The following is a 25,818-nucleotide window of genomic DNA, read 5'->3' as shown; positions in this document are numbered from 1 at the left end:
CCGCCTTCCACCGCACCGCGGTGGGGTCGCCACTGCCCCACTGCTCCGCCGCTGCGACCGCCGTTCACGCGGAAGGAGAACGCGCGCCCGCTTCAAGTCCGTCCCGCGTGAGTGGTAACCGTCAGGTCCTGATATTTCACCCCTACGCATTATGCAAAGACGGCGCAATCAGCCTCTTCGATTTGACAGCTAAGAGTTGTAAACAACAGAATAACTACCGCGCACTCTTCTTCAGTATGACTGCAAGTAAAGCGCGCGCTCCCCTAGAGACCGGCCGTGCGGCAAAAGAGCGTCTTTTTGCATTCACCACCAGGGCTTTGCGAATCGCCTCCTAGATGTAAAGCCCCTCAATCTCCCAAAGTAGCGTCATTCGCTTCCCTCCTCCTCCGCTCGGCGCGGCCTCAACGGTGGCGCCGCCGGTGGTGGGCCTGCCGTAGCAGACGACGGCTAACACGCTACGGGAGGAAGTCCGCAGAAAAGTTCGAGCCCCGCGGAGCAGTTTTTAACGCGATAGCGTTAAGGAGCTCGTGTCGCAGAAAAGCCGGTGTCGTCGGCGGCGGTGTCGGCGTCCGCGGCGTTGGCCGTGAGCGATAAATCATGGCAGGCACTTCATAAATAAAAAGCAACTTCCAAGATGGGCTGGGTGGGAATCGAACCAGGGTCTCCGGAGTGTGAGGCGGAGACGCTACCACTCAGCCACGAGTTCGATGCTTGAAAGCGGTACAAAAGCGCGTCTAGTGAATGCGGTGTTGCCTTAGAAACGAGCCGTAGAAAGTTATACTGCGGTGTATATCGGTAATTATGAGCATGTAACTTACAGAAGTCGCATTTACACGAATAGCGAAGTACGTTTCCGCTACATTTCTTCTGCGCTTACCACACACGCAGAGCCATCTTGCGGCAAACAATAGACCCCCTCCTCTCAATGTACGGCGCTGCCCCGACAGGTATCGCGCCGCGCGCGCATTGGGGCTGTGCGCGGACCGGTGCCAGGCGCCTCGCGTCCCCGACTCCCTCTCCCCTGACGACGCTTCGCCGTGCTCCCACACGGGTTGCAGAATCAAGCGCCGTTCCTTTCTTTAGATTACTATCTATCTATCTCTCTGCCCGTGCCGATCACGACGTTTGGCTGGCGTAGATCGTTTCCCCCTCCGAGACACCGAGTTCTTTGCTTCGTTCGGTTTGTTCAGGCGCGCGTTTCGTTGCCGCGCCGAACGCTGCGTTGCTCGACGCTCACCGCGTGATAGGTGGGCGCAGAGTCCGATGCGGGGCGCCTCGTAAGTGATCACTGTCTGAGCGCATTGTCTTACACCCCTTGGCGGGTCGACGGCAACGCTGTCGCGTTCCACTCTTGAAGGCGAAGCTTAAGCGTCCTCCAATTTTTTTTTTCATTGCGGGGTGCTTTGGTAATCATGACGATATATTGTTTTTTTTTTACAAGTACTGCTCCAGGAGGGCACATGTAATGGCTAACGGAGGCCTCTGAAGAGCACGTAACATTACATTAATGCAGGCGTCGCAGGGAGTGTTCGCATACAAAATTGGCTGTCCGCGATCTTATACCCCCTTGGCATGCACAGGCTTCGGCGAGCCCCATCCAGCCCTGGTTCTAGCTTTGGTGTTCCCGTTGCCGCTTTGGTGCCCTGGAGGCGCCGTCAATAATACGAAATAATGAGAAGTTGTTAGAACTAGTAAATAAAATTTATTGAAGAAATACAATCGCGCCGAGGCGCCAACTTCTAAAGCAGCGCTAGCGCGCGAGTATTATGAAACGCCAACGAGAAATTTACCGGTCCACGTACGACTCTACGATCAAAGTGCACGTTAAACATCCCCAGGCGAGCTAGATAAAGTTATCCGGAGCCATCCACTACGACCTCCATCCTAGCTTTAGTCGCTTCGGAACGTTAAAAACGTTAATCACCACAAATCAAATCAATACATGCGGGCGTACATTCGAAGCTAAAAGACTGCATCGTAAGTCACAGTGAGCCTTGCAAAAGCGTCGAGAATGTGCTAACTTCTGGTGGAGCTCAAAACACACCCTGAATAAAGTCGCTTTTATGTCACAGGCCAGCTGCAGAAGCGTGTATTTCACCGCAAGACGAAACTACATGAAACAAAGAGAGCACATTCGAAAAAACAGAAGTCAAACAACGCGCTAAAAACCACGCAGAGCATGAACACAGACTTTTTCGAAGCGGAAGGCGTGAACTAGGCTCAAAATAAGAGGTTGTGAGTAGCCGTGGCCCTTATTTCACTAAGCCGTGCGTTATTTGCCACTTCCTCGAAGTCAGCCCGCCCGATCCTGCGAATCCACACTTCTTTTTGCGTTACGCCCGCCGGACGGCAAAGCAAAAAGCTTTTTGACCTCGCTGTGTCTGTTGCGGCAACCGAAGGCGCAGCAGCATGGCATCGCAATTAAGTTCTCGGCCCTGCACATTCTATTACGCTAACGCTCTTCGTCAGTCCGCCTGCCGTACTTTCATCGCGCAGGCCCAACAATGGAGGTCGGCGCGCGCTGGAAAGAAAAAATATACAAAAGCGCGGCGCCTGCTGCTACGTGACACAGATTGGCCAATGGGAGAGCGGAGGAGGCTGGGGCGACAGGAGGCGTGGAGGAGGACGTGCCAGGGTGAGCGAGGTGGCGGAAAGATCTAAGAATGGCGCTACTTTTGAAAAATTGAGGGGTTTTACCTAGATGTGCCACCTGATCTCGGAGGCCGTGTTTTGCGGTTTTGTACTAACCGAAACCGACAAGAGCGGCACGGCGCGCTCTGTTAAACGGAGTTTCTGCAGCGCCACCTGGGCAGGCCGTCACGCCCCATTGCACGTTCCCCGCTGCACGCAAGCGAGCGATATTTGGCTCATGCGTTGCGGAAGCGTTGTATCGCTTCTCGCACGATTTATTTAACGGGCTCAAAAAGCGTTGCGGGGATCCTTTAGCGGGAGTTCAGACAACCAGTCAAGAAAGAAAAATAAACAAATACACATTCTGAGATACGAACGAAAAAAGCAAATAAGCTTTATTATTGTAGGCAGCACTATTACGTGTATCTTAGACATTTTATTAGGTCTCGGCCATGCGTCCATCTACACGATCTGTCCGAAGTCACGATTCAGTGGCTTGGCGAGTCCTATGAACGTAGCCGTCGAACAGTAGAGGAAGCAGGGACCGTCTCGAACCAGGGTGCCTTCGATTTCATCGCTAGCCCGCTTCATCCACGTGATCCGCTTCTCGTTGCCGCCGGCAGAGTTTCGGTAGTGAACGTGTACACACTTGATGTGAGGCTTCAGGCTGGCAGTGAACGTCATCACGCACAACGCGGCCATATTGTCGAGTAACGGCACCGCCGACAGAAGGCACAGGTACTGCAGGCTGGCGATGCGGGAGATGTTTTCCTGGAACGGAACGATGTCCGCAAGAAATTACGTTACATTCCTAAGTAATCTACACCTCAAAACAACTAATAGGGGCGTAAATGTGTCTAACTAGCATTCTTACGCCGAAAGAATGATGTGAGGGCATGAGTTAAACAGGTTTACATTCTTAGTCTTTAGGGGCGCAAATTATCTGTAAGTGCACGCATTGGGGATGGTGAGCTCATGACCAGAGCAGAAATATCACGAAATAACAGGACGTGTGTCTACCCCTTTTTCTCGTCGCGTTGCATTGAGCTGTTTCAGCTCAAGGAACGATGCGACATGCGAGTGCACCAAAGGAGGGGCAGATCCTAGGACGTCTTCCCGGAGTAATTTCAGTTGCCCTTATCTGACCCTTCGATATCGTTGTGTGCGGTAAATTTTAAAAAGAGAAATTAGGCTGTCGGAAATTGTAGTGAACATCCTAAAGAACTTGAAGGGTGCAAATCAGTTGTGCGTTAATGCAGGTATACTTATGGTTGGGATCGCTGGCCTGTTCTGAGCGAAACAGTTAGCTCTCAGAAGGAGTTTTTCTTTCCGTTTCTTCTGCCGTTAGAGGGTGACAGTGTCTGCGAGTGTAATTATATAGTTACCTTGAGCAAATTTACTTCAAGAAAGATACGCAGCCGCAGTGAACCTAATGGAGAAGTACTTTGTTGCGTATTAGTTGGTTCATACTAAACAAGTAATGCACAGCGCAGAATCTGTTTTTCTTTTTGTTCGCTTCTGAAAGGAAAGTGCGCGCATCTCATGTCACGGTAGTGGCAGAACTATTGTATATGTTTCCGCATTTCCGGGTTGTGCTAGCGATTACTTTACCGATATATTGGCTTCCTAGCTGTCGTAAACCAATAAATCAATACACCACTTAGTAGGCTGCGCTGTGTCCCACCTCTCCCGGCCTCCACCGTTTTTCATGCATTTTGCGCATTACCTAACTCGCTGAGTAAATAAATAAACGAAGCAATTTCGGTTCCGGCCCCGTCGACATGTTTAGAGTACGGAACCATCCTCAAATATGCTCGTGGCACTGATAGCACGTAGCTCAAACCCGACTCACCAGCAGAGACGCGTCGCCGAAGGGCAGGGCATCGTGCCGAAGCACGAGACAACTCAGCGAGGTGTTTCTGGCGAGCACCTGACCCAGAGACGGGTAGTCTGGGTGCGAGGGACTAGGGCAGTCTGACAGCCGCACGGAAACCGCTGGGCAGGCCACGACGAACCAAATGGAGATACGGCCATGCACGTCAGTGAGAGTCAGCCTGGTAAGCGGATTCTGAAACACGGGGGCGTCTTCGTACATTTCCGACATGTCCGTGGGATCGAGGAATAACTGACCCTCGCAGCCGGCGCACCGATAGAAGTTACCCCGCCTATCGAAACGCACGTCCAGTTCTTTGAATTCGGGGCAGTTCTGCGCCAGACGGCGCAGAGCTGACGGGCGGCGAAGCCCGCAAGGGGTCGCCGAGAGGGATTGCAGATGCTTCAGCGAGCCGTCCTGGAGCAGTGCCGTCAAGTCGAGGTCCGGGCCGAAGTGGAACGCACTTATGTTAAGCTCGACGATTTGCTGGAGCTTGGAGGAGATGAAGTCGCGAAGACTGTCGCGGTACGCGGCTCCTGCCGCCGCGTAAAAACCATTGGAGGGCTGTGCCGCAAATAGCGGAAGACAGAGTTGGCGCACGTGCGTCCAGAAGTGTCGAAGGCCGGCCACGCGAATCCATTCCGCCGTGGTGCCTCCAGCGTGGTGGACGGCAACCAGGATCAGCTGTTGCGGCAGACGGAAGGGGTCAGCAATGTTGACAGCGAGGTCTACAAGTCGAACACAGCTCCACGAGTTGGTCGACCTCCGGTATCTGATGTTGGCGCAGACGGCCGCGCAGCCCGTGAACTCCACCGGTGTGGACGGCAGGCGTTGATCGGAAGATGGCACCTCGCAAGAGAACGTGAATGCTTCCAAATTGACGCGCTGTTGGAGGATGTCGTTACACTCCAGGAGCGCGTTCAAGAATGCTCCGCGCACGAAATGAACATGCAGCTTGTCCAGGTTCGGGCAGTAGCGCAGGAGCGCGGAGAGGAGCTTGAAGTTCGGGTAGCCGCTCACTTCGACGTACATGCGGCGGAGAATGCGAGCCAGGGCGCCTGGCATTTCCGACGCGCGCTGCTGCACGTGCCTTATTTCCGACTCCACGTCCGTATCAGCCACGAGGGAGAACTCAACTTCCACCAGATAATGAAGCCGTTCCAGCATTAAACCGAGCAGGGCGCTCGGCCTGAGCGGGCAGGCGACGCAGCGCAAAGATTGGAGTCCTGTACATTTGCCGATCTGCAGACGCAATTCGTTGGGTTCGACAAGAATGCAATTTGTGAAGTCCATTTCGCGGATAGCGCACGCCACTTCCACATCATTCAGCTGTTCATCCAGAGAAGACACCCCTAGGTTGGCGGGCAGACTCAGCATCACTGCGGTGTTCCGGTGATGTGTTTCGTTAGGGAAGCTGTTCACACTCGTTGAATTAGAGGCTCGACTGGCGCGGCCCAACGAACAGGGAAAGGCGACGGTACTAAATGTGCGTTACGCACGACCTTTGACGGATGTTTGTTGCACACGTGATACACTACTGGCGAGGAACGTGACGTCACGCCGGTGCGGCGGCGCTGTCGTCACCCCGAACGCGTGCAGAAGAAACATTTAAGGCACGTTTATAGTCCGACGTTACCGGTGCGGGCGCGTGCGTTACGTCGGACTATAAACGGCCCTTTAGGCGAGATGCGCGACCGAATTTTCCGCCTTTCTTCGGCGAGGATTATTGTTCAAAGCGGCGAACAGCGATTAAGAGCATAAGAAGTGACGAAGTTGTTGGCTCGTTTTGCCTTCTATACTGTATGTCTCCTTGCTCACAGCATAAAGTTGTAGATGGATGAACTCGTAGATATGATACACTACACGAGATAAGGTTCTGCCGAAGGAGCGCATGTGCGTCTGCAGAACACCGGAGCCAGCTTCAAGCGATATGTATCCGGTGACCTTAAAGGCAACACTTAATATGTGAGTGTAGCGCGACACTAGCGCTTTCGGTGCAGCGGTCAAATCGAGGACAAAAGTGCAGAAACGTACAGGCCTTCGTCTGCTGCGACTGGCCGGCTGTGGCTTTTCTTTTGTTGGTGTGTGCCGCGAGCGTAAACGTGTGCGCAATAGGCTTTTTGGTCCTGTGGAAAGAATTCATGTATTAGTACCGGGAAATTAGTTCAACTTCGGCATCATTATTCAGAAAGCATGACCAAGCGCGGTTTCCACACCTTTCTGAATAATACATGGCACACTGGTTCAAAAGACTGACCGATGTGGTTTGGCGCAAACTTAACGTCGAGGTAGCTGTAAGCTCGTGAAAATTAATACAAACGACTGTGACCTGAGGGAAAAAACCCGGCCTCCAGTGCACTTATCAGCAGTTGAAAGCGCCCTTAACAAGATGCTGCGTACACATCCTAAAGAAAACTGGCGTCCGTCATTTCGTTCGGAACATTAGGCCTCCGTTGAATTTCTGAACATTGCTCTGTGCTTCCACGTCAGAGCATAGCTATAAAAGGATAAAAAAAAAGGAACTGTACAAAAATTTATGCTTCAGAATCCGTGTGATATTTTTGAGCAAGCGATGAGGGCCACAAAACGCTTAATTTTCATCGATTACTTTGCTTGCCAGAGCATGCATGTTCATGCCAGAGCATGCATCCTCCATGTTCGTTCGGGATACAGAAGGGCACCCTGGCACATATGGCACTTACTATGGTGCTGTAAGGGGGGGGGGCGAGTTGGGGGCGCGGGGACAAAAGAATAGACTGTGGTTTTAGCGTCTCAGACAACTAATAAGGTAAAAAAAAATGGGCAGAAACCATCTAGTACGTTGATTGCCAATGTAAGCGGATAGCGGAACGGATCTCGAAAAAAAAAATATCAACTTCATTTTGCTTGACGGCGTCTATTTTTTGCAGGGGGGATATTTCGGTAGTTGCTCAGTGTAAAACTTTTCAACCTTAGAAGGTTATAATGGTGTACAAAACGCCCTTGACACAACCTTATTTTTAAAGCTCTCTTGTGTAACTCCGGGGTGAGTATTTTTCGTAGGTGACATCTTATAAGGGTGTGAGACTGTTTTTTTCTTGTGGCAACGCAGCAAAGCTGATGATGGCATTGGAAGATAATTTCTGGGAATCTGTCTTAAGACAATGCTCAGTTAACAGTTATATGTTGCTCACAAAGACAAAAAAAGCGTACAGAATAGGTTTCGTACGCATGTCTGCAGATGGCCGTTGTGCAAAACACACAGCTGCTCACCGTTCCATTCGGTGCCCTCGAATGTGCGGCTATAAATACCGATTGGATAGGCTTTACTACGTCTTGCATAGTGTTGAGAAGCGAGCGGCAAATTTTGCTATCTGTAATCTGTTTTCTGGTCGCGCGAAGAGGATTAATTGCTGCTGTTGTCATCTTTCTGGCTGGTGTCATGTGTGTGCTTTTAACGCAATCACAATGTTATAAATAGGCGATTCTCGTGGCGAGATAGCGCCAAGTGCAAATTTCGTCGCGTAGTACTGTCGATTTCCTTTGTATTCGTGCAGGTTTGATACTTCGTGATCATGTCGTATTACAATCTTATTCCTTCTTTGAGGGCGTAATTTTGTACTCACGCCCTCAAATATCGGGGTCTTTCTAAGGGTGTAATGTTGGCAATGCCATCCTAGATAAGAGTGCTTGTTTATGGAAAAAAAAAATCAGGGAGACCAAAGGTGTGCGTTATGTACGGACAAAACACCTTTATGGGTGTAAAATCGTCTACAGTGCTAATTGCGTAATTCCGAAGAAGACAGAGCGTTTAACCAGTACATCGGCAGTGGTAATATAGGTGATTGTACGTATAAGCCGATTTATCCGATTTATGCTGCATCGAGCCACTTCAGCGGCACGAGCGCTGGCGTGAAATGCGACCGGCCATGCTCCGGCCAACACACACACACACACACACACACACACACACACACACACACACACACACACACACACACACACACACACACACACACACACACACACACACACACACACACACACACACGCACGCACGCACGCACGCACGCACGCACGCACGCACGCACGCACGCACGCACGCACGCACGCACACACACACACACACACACACACACACACACACACACACATCAATGTTTGCCCTCTTGGGGTGTACCTTGTCACCAAGCAATAATCTTGTTCTGTGTTCGCTACTTTCCCGTCAAGAATGCTGTCACGAAGTCTCAAGACTGCTATATCACCAAGTCTCGCGCACACAGCGTGCGGCGCGCGAAGACGATGCTATCCGTCTGCATCGCGAAGGATTCCTGTAGCAACTGCCAGAGGAGGTCAAACCGGCGCCCCTCTGCAATACCTTCGCCACCGCACGACGCTTCGCCTCGTTTGTCCTTCCCGCCTCCGCTCAACGTTACTTTAGCTTTCCTGTAGGTGGTGCTACGTTGCCGCGCGCTCTAAAACCCCTTAAACTTCGTAAAGTAGTGCCACGCTTTGAAGAATGCCGCCTCCTCCTCGCGCGCTCTGGCCGAGGCCGACGCCGCGTCGCTATTGGACTAATAGCATCACGAGGGCCTTCGCGCCGTACATCAGCGCCATTTTTGCTCGAGAAGCGTCTACGGAGTGGCGAGGAGCGCGTGCTGGCGCCGTTGCTACGCTCGAGCAGTGTAGGCGGCGCCACGGTCGAGGAGGGAGCGTGAGAGAGAGGAGAAACGAGGAGGAGGAGAGTGCCGCTACTTTACGAAGTTTAAGGGGCTTTAGCGCGCTCTAGAGTTACTGTATATGCTATCAAAGGTAGCATATAGAGCCTTTGGTAGAATATACAGTAACTCTGGCGCGCTCGTAATTAGCGCGCTCGCGCTTTAACGTATACATTCCCAGACGCGCGATTTCCTTCACCTCCAGGCGCCTTCCTCGTTCGCTTGCTTCGCGGCTTCAGACAGACACCGCCGATTTGAAGAGTTTGACAGTTACGCTCGAGCATAAAAACAGATGCGCAAGCATGCAGCTACAGCCACATTTTACCTGTCGGAAGCATACAGAGCCGGAAGGTGCGGCTATCGTGGTTCGACGGATGCGCGGGTATTATAAGCGTACCCTTTCAAATCGTCCTATGCAACGCGTAATGTCCTATGTCACTCTCAGTGCTCTCCTCGTTCTTCTGGGTCCCTTGTCCTGCACTGTCGGTCTTCTAAGCTACAATTTGTAATCTTCCTAAGGCAAGCCACTCTTACTCAAAGACTGGTAACTATTGTGCTAGTGATCTCCATCATGTGTTCATTCAGGAACTGGATTGTTTGTGCAACGACCACGATTCTCCTGCACCAGAATCGTTCAGAAGGGTGTCCGCTTGAATCTGTATTTCTCTCTGTATATAGACTGTAAGAGCAGCAGTGGTCCCCTTTTACATATACACTCTTAAGTTGCACCATTTGGGGTGTATATTTGCCACATAACGATATTCGTCATCCCTCTTGCTTGCGTTTGCTTTATTGAAAAAGCTGCGCTCGCTACTTTCCTGTCGAGAATGCTGTGGCATGCCGATAACGCACATGCCGTTCGCGACTTGAAAGTACCGGGCTCGTAGCTTTAAAGAACGGAAATGCGGGCGAGACAGATAACGATTATCGTTGTGTTGCAAATATACACTCCTAGGGGTGCAGCTGTTTTTACTGTGTACAGTGTACAGCTTCGAATACTGAATTCTCGAGAGTCGAATACGATCCGAAGAGCTAGGACTATTCGAATCGTACAGGACGGCCATGTACTGACGTCGCCCTAGCGGCCACGTTGGAGGACCAGCACGGCGAGAAGCTGCGTCCGTGACGGCACGTTCAAGTTTCGAATAGTCGCGCGCGCACTCCGAATTTTCAGTGTTCCGGTTCTGCGACTGAGAATTCAATTCGCTGCCGTGTATATGGAAAGTTCCTTTTAAGTGTTCTTTGAAGAACATCCCTGGAAAGGAACGCGCGTGCCTCAGAAGTGAATAAAGACATATTCGACCAACTCTGGTCTTTGACAGAGTACACTGCGCAACACCTCTCTCGCACAGGGCGTACAACTTTGCTTCCTTCACTACTGCATTCACCAGAACTGCTTGTTGGCCTAGTTGGTGCTTGCTAAAAGACATGTTTTTTGCCGCAAATTAAAACACACACAAAAGTAAGACACATAAAGACAACACGGGCGCCCGTGTTGTCTCTATGCGTCTTCCTTCTGTGTGTGATCTGACTTGCGGCAAACACGGCCGGTCTCGAGGGGTGCGCGCGCTTCTCTTCTTACGGCCTTCGCAATGGGGTCTGTTTCCGCCTCCCACCGCACCGCGGTGGGGTCGTCACTGCCCCACCTTCCGCCGCTGCGACCGCCGTTCACGCGGAAGGAGAACGCGCGCCCGCTCCAAGTCCGTCCCGCGTGAGTGGTAACCGCCAGGTCCTGATATTTCACCCCTATGCCTTATGCAAAGACCGCGCAATCAGCCTCTTCGATTTGACAGCTAAGAGTTATAAACAACAGAATAACTACCGCGCGCTATCGCGTGCTCTTCTTCAGTATGACTGCAAGGAAAGCGCGCGCTCCCGTAGAGACCGGCCGTGCGGCAAAAAAGCGTCTTTTTGCATTCACCACCAGGGCTTCGCGCATCGCCTCCTAGATACCTAGATGTGCCACCTGATCTCGGAGGCCGTGTTTTGCGGTTTTGTACTAACCGAAACCGACAAGAGCGGCACGGTGCGCTCCGTGGCTCTGTTAAACGGCGTTTCTGCAGCGCCACCTGGGCAGGCCGTCACGCCCCATTGTACGTTCCCCGCTGCACGCAAGCGAGCGATATTTGGCTCATGCGTTGCGGAAGCGTTGTATCGCTTCTCGCACGGTTTATTTAACGGGCTCAAAAAGCGTTGCGGGGATCCTTTAGCTGGAGTTCAGACAACCAGTCAAGAAAGAAAAATAAACAAATACACATTCTAAGATACGAACGAAAAAAGCAAATAAGCTGTATTATTCTAGGCAGCACTATTACGTGTATCTTAGACATTTTATTAGGTCTCGGCCGTGCGTCCATCTACACGATCTGTCCGAAGTCTCGATTCAGCGGCTTGGCGAGTCCTATGAACGTAGCCGTCGAACAGTAGAGGAAGCAGGGACCGTCTCGAACCAGGGTGCCTTCGATTTCATCGCTAGCCCGCTTCATCCACGTGATCCGCTTCTCGTTGCCGCCGGCAGAGTTTCGGTAGTGAACGTGTACACACTTGATGTGAGGCTTCAGGCTGGAAGTGAACGTCATCACGCACAACGCGGCCATATTGTCGAGTAACGGCACCGCCGACAGAAGGCGCAGGTACTGCAGGCTGGCGATGCGGGAGATGTTTTCCTGGAACGGAACGATGTCCGCAAGAAATTACGTTACATTCCTAAATAATGTACACCTCAATAACTAATAGGGGCGTAAATGTGTCTTTAACTAGCACTCTTACGCCGAAAAAATGATGTGAGGGCATGAGTTAAACAGGTTTACATTCTTAGTCTTTAAGGGCGCAAATTATCTGTAAGTGCACGCATGGGGGATGGTGAGCTCATGACCAGAGCAGAAATATCACGAAATAACAGGACGTGTGTCTACCCCTTTTTCTCGTCGCGTTGCATTGAGCTGTTTCAGCTCAAGGAACGATGCGACATGCGAGTGCACCAAAGGAGGGGCAGATCCTAGGACGTCTTCCCGGAGTAATTTCAGTTGCCCTTATCTGACCCTTCGATATCGTTGTGTGCGGTAAACTTTAAGAAGAGAAATTAAGCTGTCGGAAATTGTACTGAACATCCTAAATAACTTGAAGGGTGCAAATCAGTTGTGCGTTAATGCAGGTACTTATGGTTGGGATCGGTGGCCTGTTCTGAGTGAAACAGTTAGCTCTCGGAAGCAGTTTTTCTTTCCGTTTCTTCTGCCGTTAGAGGGTGACAGTGTCTGCGAGTGTAATTATATAGTTACCTTGAGCATTTACTTCAAGAAAGATACGCAGCCGCAGTGAACCTAATGGAGAAGTACTTTGTTGCGTATTAGTTGGTTCATAATAACAAGTAATGCACAGCGCAGAATCTGTTTTTCTTTTTGTTCGCTTCTGAAAGGAAAGTGCGCGCATCTCATGTCACAGTAGTGGCAGAACTATTGTATATGTTTCCGCATTTCCGGGTTGTGCTAGCGATTACTTTACCGATATATTGGCTTCCTAGCTGTCGTAAACCAATAAATCAATAAACCACTTAGTAGGCTGCGCTGTGTCCCACCTCTCCCGGCCTCCACCGTTTTTCATGCATTTTGCGCATTACCTAACTCGCTGAGTAAATAAATAAACGAAGCAATTTCAGTTCCGGCCCCGTCGACACGTTTAGAGTACGGAACCATCCTCAAATATGCTCGTGGCACTGATAGCACGTAGCTCAAACCCGACTCAACAGCAGAGACGCGTCGCCGAAGGGCAGGGCATCGTGCCGAAGCACGAGACAACTCAGCGAGCTGTTTCTGGCGAGCACCTGACCCAGAGACGGGTAGTCTGGGTGCGAGGGACTAGGGCAGTCTGACAGCCGCACGGAAACCGCTGGGCAGGCCACGACGAACCAAATGGAGATACGGCCATGCACGTCAGTGAGAGTCAGCCTGTTAAGCGGATTCTGAAACACGGGGGCGTCTTCGTACATTTCCAACATGTCCGGGGGATCGAGGAATAACTGACCCTCGCAGCCGGCGCACCGATAGAAGTTACCCCGCCTATCGAAACGCACGTCCAGTTCTTTGAATTCGGGGCAGTTCTGCGCCAGACGGCGCAGAGCTGACGGGCGGCGAAGCCCGCAAGGGGTCGCCGAGAGGGATTGCAGATGCTTCAGCGAGCCGTCCTGGAGCAGTGCCGTCAATTCGAGGTCCGGGCCGAAGTGGAACGCACTGATGTTAAGCTCGACGATTTGCTGGAGCTTGGAGGAGATGAAGTCGCGAAGACTGTCGCGGTACGCGGCTCCTGCCGCCGCGTAAAAACCATTGGAGGGCTGTGCCGCAAATAGCGGAAGACAGAGTTGGCGCACGTGCGTCCAGAAGTGTCGAAGGCCGGCCACGCGAATCCATTCCGCCGTGGTGCCTCCAGCGTGGTGGACGGCAACCAGGATCAGCTGTTGCGGCAGACGGAAGGGGTCAGCAATGTTGACAGCGAGGTCTACAAGTCGAACACAGCTCCACGAGTTGGTCGACCTCCGGTATCTGATGTTGGCGCAGACGGCCGCGCAGCCCGTGAACTCCACCGGTGTGGACGGCAGGCGTTGATCGGAAGATGGCACCTCGCAAGAGAACGTGAATGCTTCCAAATTGACGCGCTGTTGGAGGATGTCGTTACACTCCAGGAGCGCGTTCAAGAATGCTCCGCGCACGAAATGAACATGCAGCTTGTCCAGGTTCGGGCAGTAGCGCAGGAGCGCGGAGAGGAGCTTGAAGTTCGGGTAGCCGCTCACTTCGACGTACATGCGGCGGAGAATGCGAGCCAGGGCGCCTGGCATTTCCGACGCGCGCTGCTGCACGTGCCTTATTTCCGACTCCACGTCCGTATCAGCCACGAGGGAGAACTCAACTTCCACCAGATAATGAAGCCGTTCCAGCATTAAACCGAGCAGGGCGCTCGGCCTGAGCGGGCAGGCGACGCAGCGCAAAGATTGGAGTCCTGTACATTTGCCGATCTGCAGACGCAATTCGTTGGGTTCGACAAGAATGCAATTTGTGAAGTCCATTTCGCGGATAGCGCACGCCACTTCCACATCATTCAGCTGTTCATCCAGAGAAGACACCCCTAGGTTGGCGGGCAGACTCAGCATCACTGCGGTGTTCCGGTGATGTGTTTCGTTAGGGAAGCTGTTCACACTCGTTGAATTAGAGGCTCGACTGGCGCGGCCCAACGAACAGGGAAAGGCGACGGTACTAAATGTGCGTTACGCACGACCTTTGACGGATGTTTGTTGCACACGTGATACACTACTGGCGAGGAACGTGACGTCACGCCGGTGCGGCGGCGCTGTCGTCACCCCGAACGCGTGCAGAAGAAACATTTAAGGCAGGTTTATAGTCCGACGTTACCGGTGCGGGCGCGTGCGTTACGTCGGACTATAAACGGCCCTTTAGGCGAGATGCGCGACCGAATTTTCCGCCTTTCTTCGGCGAGGATTATTGTTCAAAGCGGCGAACAGCGATTAAGAGCATAAGAAGTGACGAAGTTGTTGGCTCGTTTTGCCTTCTACTGTATGTCTCCTTGCTCACAGCATAAAGTTGTAGATGGATGAACTCGTAGATATGATACACTACACGAGATAAGGTTCTGCCGAAGGAGCGCATGTGCGTCTGCAGAACACCGGAGCCAGCTTCAAGCGATATGTATCCGGTGACCTTAAAGGCAACACTTAATATGTGAGTGTAGCGCGACACTAGCGCTTTCGGTGCAGCGGTCAAATCGAGGACAAAAGTGCAGAAACGTACAGGCCTTCGTCTGCTGCGACTGGCCGGCTGTGGCTTTTCTTTTGTTGGTGTGTGCCGCGAGCGTAAACGTGTGCGCAATAGCCTTTTTGGTCCTGTGGAAAGAATTCATGTATTAGTACCGGGAAATTAGTTCAACTTCGGCATCATTATTCAGAAAGCATGACCAAGCGCGGTTTCCACACCTTTCTGAATAATACATGGCACAATGGTTCAAAAGACTGACCGATGTGGTTTGGCGCAAACTTAACGTCGAGGTAGCTGTAAGCTCGTGAAAATTAATACAAACGACTGTGACCTGAGGGAAAAATCCCGGCCTCCAGTGCACTTATCAGCAGTTGAAAGCGCCCTTAACAAGATACTGCGTACACATCCTAAAGAAAACTGGCGTCCGTGCTGCGTTACTAATAACAGGCGCCGTCGATGCCGTCTACCAACACCCGCACGGCCACGGAGCCGCGTGTGTCGTCTGCTATCAAAAGCCTTGCACTACGTGCACGAGAAAAGAACTTGCGGAGAGTCTAGTGCCGAAGTGTACATGAACTCGTTCAGCACGTCGTCAAATCGAGTGCCGAAGTGCAGGTGGCGCTAGCTGCACTGGCAAATCGAGTGCTAGAGTGCTGCACTCCGTGAACTAGTGCAGAAAGTGCAGCCAAATCGAGGAGACCTATGTAAACGCGACACTCAGAAATCAGACTGATCGAGCCTGTCGTGACCGCGCGCTCTTTCGCATGAACTCGGTTCTGAGAAGCGTTGAACAACGACGGCACGCAGCGTCGTGCCGAGACATCGACGCGTCCGAGCAGGACTTCCGGTTCCGGCAGCCGTCTGCAACAGCTCATGGGTCGCGTCGTTATGATTAGGTTGAGTGCTTGTCTGTACGCCTTGTCATTGTAGCCTTCCCGCTGCACAGCGCCTTAATCGCGGCGTCACAATGCTTCCGCGCAAGTCTCAGCGCCGGCTGCAGCCCCGACCAGTCCGCGTTTACATTCGCGCTGCAAACGGGTCGAGCTGGATCGACCCACACCCCGTGCAGTCGGGCCGACTCAGCCCGGCTCGACGCTCGTTCAGCCCGGCTCGACGCTCGTTCAGCCCGACCGGGCGGCGTCTGCACGAGCTCGACAGGCCAATTCCAACCCGAAAAGCCGACTCGACCCGCTTCTGTCGGGCTCATGGAAAACGCCCCGACATTATCTTGTGTCGTCGAGCGGAAATACCGACAGGAAGATGCGGAGTGGACCGGACAGGCGCTCGCTTACGACTGAAGTTTAATGATTGCTTTACTAGGGAGTGGAGGGCCGCACATGCGCAGTCAAAAGGCACATTCAAAGGTTATGCATAATCACATGCAGACAGTGTAAAAAAAAAATATACCGCCCAAGTAGATACCTAATTTCTTTATCCGTCGAGCCAACTAACAGGACACTAACACACGTGGAAGATTGTGCCTGTATGACTAGCCTCAATAATTTCTTTCGCCAGTCTGTCATTTGACTTGTTTAATACGGTTGCATGTCTAAATATCGGAGTTCAACCGCAATCTTCGATGCGTCCAGGTAGGTGCATACGGTGTGCAACAGTAATTAAATAATAAAATTAACTTGTCGGGTTTTACGTGTCAAAATAGCTTTCTGATTATGAGGCACGCCGTAGTGGAGGACTCCGAAAATTTCGACCACCTGGGGTTCTTTAACGTGCGCTTAAACCTAAGTATACGGGTGTTTCCACATTTCGCCAGCCTTTAAAGTCGCCGAGTTCTCCTTCAGTCCGTCATTTATGCATCGACCCGTTTCGCCAAAGTAAACTTTACCGCAGCGGAGCGGAATCTGGTAAACGACCGTCAGTAAACGAGCATAATATTTCTTGGTTTCCGCTTTTCCTGTGTGGTTGCGGCGGTTGCCATTTTGAGCTTGTTTAAAAGCGAATCTGCCACGGCTACCAAAAGACTGGAGCGAAAACCCGAGCTTTCGAGACGCGACACCTACATACGGTGATGCCGTACATATATGCAGTTTCGCAGAACCTGAAGAAAATAGGGCGCAAGCATGAAGCGTGCTCTCTAAGACGTAATCGCAGCGAAAAGAAAAACGCAAAAAAACACGTGAGAAGAGACACGTAAACCTTCTTGTGACCTGCGCCACTGAGGTCTTGTACAAGATTCCGCTCCGCTGCGGTAAAATTTACATTGGCCAAACGGGTTGATGTGTGAACGACCGACTCAGGAAGCACTGGGCGTCTTTAAAAGCTGTTGTGGGTTGTATGCACCTATCTGCGCGCACAAAATATTGCGTTTGCACTCCGCTCTTTAGACATGCAACCATGCTAAACACGTCTAATGACAGACTGGCGAGAGAAATTATGGAGGCTGACACAGTCTGGCCACGTGTGTCAGTGTCCCGTCAGTCGGCTTGACGGATAAAGAAATGGCTTATCTCCTTCGGCGGTAGCATTTTTTACAATGCTTGCGTGTGATTATATGCATGAGCTTTGTATCTGCCTTTTGACTACGCCTGTGCGGCCCTCCGCTTCCGGGAGAACTTTTCATGAAGCTTCAGTTGTAAGTGGAGCGACTGTGTTGTCCACTCCATTTCTTCCCGCCCGCATTTCCGCTCAACGACACAACATGCACCGACACGCCCAACTGCCCCGATATTAGAGCTTCGACAGGGGTGGTATATCATGCTTAAAGGGACACTAAAGGCAGATACTAAGTCGACGTAAAGTGATAGATTGGTGCTCAAGATTTTCTAAGGTGTCAATATTGTCGCGAAGAAAGCTTTAATAATCGAGAAATTGAGGTAAATGCAGGACCTGATTAGAGACTTCCCCGGGATGTTCAAGCACTTGTCCAATGACGAAAGCACTCCTCAGTTAAGTTCTGTCGCTATTGCTCTACTACTCGTTGCAAAAAAAAAAAAAAACATCCTTGTATCCTATTATAGGATGAAATAAAATGTTACTTGTCGAGTTCTATTTCATTTTTAGAAAAAAAAAGAACTAATTGAAATTGGCCTTGGCAACGACGCGGGCGGTCCAAAGGTGTCGTTTGCGCTCGACTGTGAGCCGCACACGCTTTCGCGCTTTAGCACTTTCGCAGCCGCGTAGTGCTGCGCTGGTTTTGCTGGCTCGCGAAACTCGCACAAACTGCAAGTACCAAAGAATTCAACCTCCCTTTGATGTCGCGGGATGGCCGAACGATTCATGCCACTTGACCAAAAAGCAGTTGAAGCGGCGAATCCACAGCTCTGTCTTGACTCGGTACCGCCGTCTGTCGGGCGCCGTTTTACTCACCGACGGCAGGCAGCAAAGGATGGTGATGGCATATGCAACGTCACCGCTCCCCCAGTTGGGTGGCGCCAGATATGAATTTCAAAAACGCATTCGGACCCTTCAGATGCAATCTTCTCGTAAACTAAGTATTTTCTTGGCACGAAACAAGCGTTGCGAAGTTTCTGGGATGGTGTCTAAACACGTCATGTCGACTTAGTATTTGCCTTTAGTGTCCCTTTAAGTGCGCTCCTTCGTTTCTTAACAAAGGACAAGTTAACAAGAACGTGACACCGATAAGGCGATGCAACAACTCACGACTGTTATTTTTCATTAGAGCATGGTGGCTATTGTACTGAAGTCAGAAGAAAGAGAAAAAATCTCTGTGCCCTTCCACAATGTGAAGAAGGATGACCAGCGAAGCTGTGTATGTGGTCCCCTTAATGGCGTACTGCACCTCTGCCGCGGGTCGGCCCGGCACTGCACTATCTTCGGTATCGGCTCACGTATGGGGAGTGCTTAACGCGTTCTTCACCGCCGCCGCGGGTCGGCCCGACATTGCGCCATCTTCGGTATCGGCGCACGTATGTGGAGAGCTTAACGCCTGCTTCACCTCCACAGCGGGTCGGCCTGGCATTGCACCATCTTCGGCATCGGCCCACGTATGCGGAGTGCTCCCACATTTGGTCACCTCCGCTGTGGGTCGGCCCGGCATTGCACTATCTTCGAGACGGACCCACGTATGGGGAGTGCTTAACGCCTGCTTCAGCTCCGCCGCGGGTCGGCCCGGCATTGCACCATCTTCGGGATCGGCCCACGTGTGGGGAGTGCTTAATGGCTGCTTCACCTCCGCCGCGGTTCTTCCCGGCAGTGCACCATCTTCGTGATCGGCCCACGTGTGGCGAGTGCTTAACGCCTGCTTCATCTCCGCCGCGAGGCGGCTCGGCGTCGCTTCATCTTCGGGATCGGCCCACGTATGGGCAGGTTTTGCTTACCACGCCAAGAACGACATGAAAATTTCTTTGGATGGCAGAAGTATCGAGCTTCGCTGTTAAAAAGTGACAGCAGCAAAATTAGACAGCAGCAATAGAACACAAATTAAAGGTTGAACAGCTCACTGCCTTCGTCAACACGTGTTTTATGGAAGTTTATGTGTCGCACGAGCGAGCCATACAAAAATTAAATGTTTAAGAATTTAAAGTCGTGGATGGAGCGCTTGCGCATCTATCTGTGTGTTGCGCTTTTAATGCCTTACTGTGACAAGCTTGAGACACACCTTCGTGCGTAATCCTGGTTGGCCCGCCATGCTCGGTGGCATGCCAGGCTCGGCGGTCAGCATTGGTCACGGCACCGAATAATCACCGAGGAGCACAAGTGCCGGCGGTCGGATATCGTTCGGCACCACCACGCTGCGCAGCGTTTCTAACTGTGGGTTCCTCGAGCTCCCCTTTGTTTACGAAATCGGACGGATCGCTACCCAGGCGACGAGTGCCCACTGATCGACCCACGCCTCCGCGAGCCGCAAACCACCGCGGCCTCCCTGTTCCTGCCGCCATGTACGGAAGGCTCGAGCCGTTCGAGGGAGATAGGTCCGCCTCGTCATTTTACGAGGAACAAGTCCACGTGTTCTTCGGGGTAAACGACAGACCCGAGACCAAACAGCGGGACATATTTTTGTGGCCAACTACGGAACCCGCGTCTTCAGTCTCCGGCTCGACCTCCTCAAGCCGGCCACACCGCATGTTGAGACGCTGAGTGAGCCTCTTACCATACTGTGCTCGCATTTCAACCCGGCACCATCCACACTAAATGGAGCAGTTCCGATTCAACAACCGGAGCCGCCGAAAAGTAGAGACCCTCGGGCAGTTTATCGCAGCGCTATGAGGGTTAGCGAGTGTCTGTGCCTTTGGGGACCAGCTGGACTCGCTGCTCCGGGACCGTTTCGTCGGCGGCATAAGCAACCGCGCCATGCCGACACGACTCCTGCAGCTTCCCGGCCTCTCGTTGGACGACGCCTTGAAGGCAGTGCTGGCCATGGACGGTGCGGGCAAGGATGCCCGTGACATTTCCCGTGCGGCCGGCTCTACGTTGGTGGAAGCGGCGACCAACAAGATGGTGAAAAAGGGCAGTACCTGCAGTTGCTGTGGTGGTGACCACTCTCCCTCAAAGTGAACGTTCTCCTAAGCACAATGCTTCCCGTGCCAAAGAAACTGGGCACCTGGCGCGGTTATGCCGAGGGGGAAGGACGAACAGCGGGCAGCAGCAGCAGCCTGGATCAAGCCGGGGTTCCACACAAGCCTGCGTCCAGGGAAGCCGTCCCAAGGATACGCGGCGGAGACGTGCGACAGCGGGCTCGAGTTTCCCCGCGGCCAGGCTCCAAGTCATGGCCCAGCACCCGTCGAATTCGGACATGTGGCACCCAGGCCTTGTTCCGTCGTCTGTGCCGCCGTACATGCTGACCCGCGGTCTGCGGGCTCCCCATTTCCATGGAGCTGGGCACAGTGGCCAACGGGTCGGTCATGGCCGGGAAACTATTCAAACGTGTTTTCCCCGGCGTGTTCATCGAGGCTTAGGGCGTCATGCTGCACAGCTACTCCGGGCAGCTGTCCCAGGTGAGGCCCAGGTCAGTGTTCGCTTTGGCGACAGGGAGAAAATCCTTCCCCTTTACTTAACCAAGGGGTCGTCGCCGACACTGCTGGACCGAAACTGGATTCACACACTGGGCGTTCGTCAGCGGGAGCACCAACAAGCCGTCCTGCATGTGGTGAAAGAGGTCCCAAGCCTCCTGACCGATTTCAAGTCCGTGTTCCAGCCAAGGGTGTGTCCATTCGCCAGCAAGACGGCTGGCACCTATGTACCTGAGGTAGCCTGAACTTGTTTTTTCAAGGCTCGCCACTGTCGTTCGTCCTGAATGATGGAGTCGCCCAGGTGCTTTAACGTTAACAGCGACAGGGCATCCTGGTCAGTGGCGTAGCAACAGGGGGGGCCGGGGGGCCGTGGGCCCCGGGTGCAAGAGGCCAGAGGGGGGGTGTCATATACGTCTGAAGACACCCCTCTTTCCGCCGGCTACATCCGGGGAGGGGGGGGGGTTGACAGGAGACCTATGGGCCCCGGGAGCCAGACGACCTAGCAACGCCACTGATCCTGGTGCCCGTAAGGACATCTCAATGGGCCGCACCCATCGTACCAGTCATCAAGCGAGACGGCAGTGTCGGGATGTGCAGTAATTTCAACGTTACTATCAACCCCGTCGCTACCGTCGAGAAGTACTCGCTACCCCGGATTGACGACCTCTGGTCAGCGTTGTTCGTGGAAGAGAAGTTCACGAAGCTCGATCTTTGAGACGCTTACCAGCAGCTAGTGCTTCAGGATGCTTCCCAAAAGTACGTCACAATATCTACCAACTTTGGGGCTCTTCCAGTACACGCGCTTATCGTTTGGTATGGCCTAAGCCTCAGCCATTTCTCAGAGCGAGACTTATGACCTCTTCAGGGGCATGATGCACGTGGCGGTGTGCCTGGACGACATCCTGATTACCGGCACCAACAACGGGCACCACTTGCAGAATCTGCAGAACGTCCTGGCACGACTGCAGGATGCCGGTCTCAAGCTCAAGTTGGAAAAGGGCGTTTTCCTGTCCCACAGTGTTCAGTACCTGGGACATGTCATTTCGCAGGGCGGCTTAGCCCCGTCCCCCTGCAAAGTTGATGCTGTGCTCAAGGCGCCTAAGCCCCACAAGAAGGAGCTTCAGAACTACCTCGTACTTATCAACTTCTACAATAGTTTCCTGCCGAACCTGTCCGCGCATTTGCAGCCGCTCTAATTTCTGCTTCGAGATCATCAGCAGTGGGTCTAGAAAGAGCAGGACGTGGCCTTCCAGCGCACCAAGGACCTAATGACCAAGGCTCCTATGCTGGTACGCTTCGATTCCGTAAACCTGTCGTCCTAGCCTTAGATGCGTCGCCGTAAAGCGTGGCAGCCGTCCTGGCGCTCCGGGACAAGTATGGCCAGGAATGCCCTGTGTCCTTTTCTTCTCGTCGGCTTCATGCTGCAGATCAGCGCTACAGCCAGATGGATAGGGAAAGCCTGGCCTTCATGTTCGGGCTTGAGCGCTTTCACCAGTATCTGCGGGGCCGGAAATTTGAGGCGGTCACGGACCTTAAGCCGCTGTTGGGGCTGCTAGGGCCTGGCAAGGCGGTGAGAAGCTGGTATATCGTCCGGGGTAAGACCTGGGACTTGCTAATACCCTGAGCGGCCTGCCCCTCCCAGAGGTGGTACCTTGCTGCTGTTCCAGAAGCTGCTGAAGTGTTCACGCTGGAGCACGCGTACACGGACGTATTCTCCAGATCTGCGGTGTCACAGGCGACCAGCCAGGACCCAGTCCAGCTTCAGGTGGTCAAGGCGGTCTCCCGAGGGGAAGAGGTGGTTCGGCGCGCAGTACTCAGCCTTGCTGCAGGCTGCCGAGCTAAGCCTGCAGCAAGGCTGAGTACTGCGTGGTTCCAGTGTGATGTCCCTAAACGTCTCCAGTCGAGGGTCCTGCAGTTGCGGCAAGTGGGTCATCCTGGCATGCAAAAGACCAAGATCACACAAAAGGCCCGGTCCCACATTTGGTGCCCTGACCTAGACAAGGACATCGCTCACATGGTGCAGAGCTGTCAAGTCTGCCAGGAGGATCAGCGGGCATCGCGCCATGTGGAAATCACCCCCCGGCCGTTCTCACAGAGACCTTAGTCCCGCCCGCATGTGCCTTTTAGGGGGCCCTTCAAGGGACATTACTTGCTGGTGGTGGTGGATACCTTTTCGAACTGGGTTGAAGTTTTGCCTGTCACAACTATATCAGAAGGCGCGACTATTGCGCCACTGCGACCGGTCTTCGCCGCCCGGAGTTGGCTGATCGACGTCATCCTGTCCGTCAATGGTCCCGCTTTCACCAGAAATTGAGTACATGGCCTGGCTGAAGAAGAGAATCCGCCTCATGATGGTTCTACCGTACCACCCTGCTTCAAACGGTGCAGCCGAACGGGTTGTACAGACAGTCAAGTACAAGCTCAAAAAGAGCTAGGCTGGGAATTTCAGGAGGCAGGTTTCCCGTGTTCTGTTCCAGTACCGGAATTACGCCCCACGATGTCACTGGGCATGCCCCCGTGTGAGCTGGGTCTGGCAGAGGCGCGAGATAGCTTCTTAGCGTCGCTGAGCGTGGTTCTCATGAGCATTCCGTGCAACTTCATTGAAAAACAAATTTCGCTGTTTTATGCGTCGTAACCTCGACATGATTATGAGGTGCTCTTTATAGTAGAAGGACTCCGGAATAATTTTGGCCAACTGGCTTTTTTTTCACGTGCGCCCAATGCACGGTACGCGGGTGTTTCTTTTTTGCATTCGAAATAGCGATTCCGAAACTATGGGCATCAATACATTCAGTTCACCTTCTTCTGTAAAAAAAAGAAAGCCTCAACAGAAACACAATAGAAAACTTCCGCCACAAAAAGTTCCGGAATCACTAATTCTAATGGCTTGAAAGTGGTTTAGCAAACAAGCCTTCGTAGTTAAAGGAAGCTCTAGAGCTTGACAAATTATTCTGTATTATTCTCGAAAAACGCTTTCATTAAACTCATTTACGACCAGTTGTTCCGCTATCAGGTGAGATAAATATTTCTTGGAGACGTCGAATTCAACGAAAATGCACGAGGGAACTGCGTAGGCAATTACATTTGAACAACGGCAACAAAATGCTTACTCGGAAATTTCTCGAGAGTTCTGAGCTACGAATTATGTACAGGGTAGTCCAGTATCCCGTTTTACAAAGATAATATGGCCTCTCTTAGAGCTAAGTGCCTTCTCTCCTTGAAGTGAACACGTACTGCATAGGTAATTAACAGTGGATTATGTATCGCACTTGATTTTGTACAATATGGATAACGAGGGCTGGAAACTTCCGGAATCTTATGAAGGAGAAAATACGGAGGAAGGATAACGGGCTGCTAAAACATTGCATAGGCGAACTACGGGCCCGAGAGTGCGCATTGTGGCCAAGAAAAAAAATATATGAACGGGTTTACTGGAGGTTACACATGTATGCTGGAACATGACGCCGACTGGCGCCCATTCCGGGGTTTTGTTCCACGCGGCTTGTTTTCAAGTAAACCTCGTTTCTATTGGTACGGTGAAATGAGCTGTTCCCGGTGCAGACAGCTGAGAGATTCCATGCAGCAGATTTTCGCGTATCGTGCAAACGCAGCCGCCAAAAAGATGACATGTGCAACGCCGGCCCTTCCAGCAGAGCTCACATCCGCACCAACATAACCAAAATAGATATGTAGGGAACGCGCTCGCCTGATAATTAAACGACTATTCTTGAATTTTCCCTCGGGGCACTGCTTTTGCAATCTGCGCGTCCGAAGCTTAGCGAACGTTACCTTCGCTGAGCCGACCTAGCAAAAATGAAATAGGTACGTAGGTTTGCAACGAAATGAGTGCACATTAAACTAGAACATACATGAATATTAATTATTATCACCATCGTCATTCTAACTGATCCCCCAGCAGGTTGAATGCGCTTCCCAAAGCTATCAACTATCATTAAAACTTCTTTCTGGGCGAGTTGGTGCATACTTGACATAAGAATTGTAACAGCGCAAACACATGCAACCACAAAGTAACAAAAATTAAGGACGAGACACAAGTTGAGTTGACAGTCAGTGCTTGTGTCTCGTCCGTGTTACTTTGTGGTTACATGTGTTTGCACTGTTACAATTTTTATGTCAACTATCAACTATCACTGCTTTGCGTCAACCGACGCCAACATATTCATATCCCTATATACAGTTGTACACGGTGCATCAACGCTAATAGTCCACCGCTTATCTGCCCTACGCATTACATGGACCGCTCAGCTGAATCCTTTTTCTCTTAAGAATAGGAATAGCACATCACCAGATACATCTAGTAAAGCGTTAATTACAGAGGAGCTGATGGTAATGCTACATCACCCCACATCGTTCTGAAGGTGTCCAAGAATGGTGAGATTGGGTATATAATAAATTGCTTTGTCTATATCGAGACAACCAATTTGTGGGAGAGCGTGTGGTGTAGCGCGAAGCGGGACAAGGAACAAAGAAGAACAAGGACAAGCGCTTGTCCTCATTCTTCGGTGTCCCTGGTCTCTCTTCGCGCTGCATCACAGTCTTATGGAAAGCCCAGTAGCACAAACCATCACCCTAAGTTACAATTTGTGGGTTTCTTAAGGCAAGCAGTTCTTACTCAACGGCTGGTAACTATTGTGCTAGTGACCTCCTTCATGTGTTTGTCCAAGAACTGGATCATTTGCGCAACGACCGCGGTTCTCCCTCACCAGCGTGGTTCAGAAAGGTGTCCGCTATAATCTGTCTTGCTCCCTGTAGACAGCAAGAGCAGCAGTGGTCCCCTTTTACATATGGTGTCCGACAACTTCGAATAGTGAATTCTAGGGTCGAATACGATCCGAATAGCAAGGACCATCCGATTCGTATGCGATAGCCTGTACTGACATCGTCTTAGCGGTCACGTTGGAGGACCAGTA

At 52.0% G+C, this 25,818-nt stretch overlaps 1 protein-coding gene across 1 annotated transcript; it reads right to left on the bottom strand.

The window, feature by feature from the left end:
* Positions 1–3,045: 3,045 nt before the first annotated feature.
* Positions 3,046–5,989, bottom strand: LOC142590990 (uncharacterized). Its single transcript, XM_075703365.1, has 2 exons — positions 4,484–5,989; positions 3,046–3,402 (listed from the first exon to the last, which is right to left on the bottom strand). The coding sequence occupies exons 1-2, from the start codon at positions 5,879–5,881 to the stop codon at positions 3,094–3,096; spliced, it is 1,707 nt and encodes a 568-aa protein (XP_075559480.1). The 5' UTR covers positions 5,882–5,989; the 3' UTR covers positions 3,046–3,093.
* Between the last annotated feature and the right edge of the window lie 19,829 nt (positions 5,990–25,818).

This window comes from Dermacentor variabilis, chromosome 8 (genome assembly GCF_050947875.1).
Source record: "Dermacentor variabilis isolate Ectoservices chromosome 8, ASM5094787v1, whole genome shotgun sequence".
NCBI lineage: Eukaryota > Metazoa > Arthropoda > Arachnida > Ixodida > Ixodidae > Dermacentor > Dermacentor variabilis.
The sequence above is the reverse complement of the archived record's forward strand: the minus strand, read 5'-3'. Positions and strand labels throughout refer to the sequence as shown.

Excerpts from the sequence above, each read along its gene's own strand:
- LOC142590990 (XM_075703365.1), bottom strand. The coding sequence starts at position 5,881 with ATGCTGAGTCTGCCCGCCAACCTAGGGGTGTCTTCTCTGGATGAACAG. Across the intron at positions 3,403-4,483 it reads TCGGCGACGCGTCTCTGCTG|GAAAACATCTCCCGCATCGC; the intron begins GTGAGTCGGGTT and ends GTTCCGTTCCAG.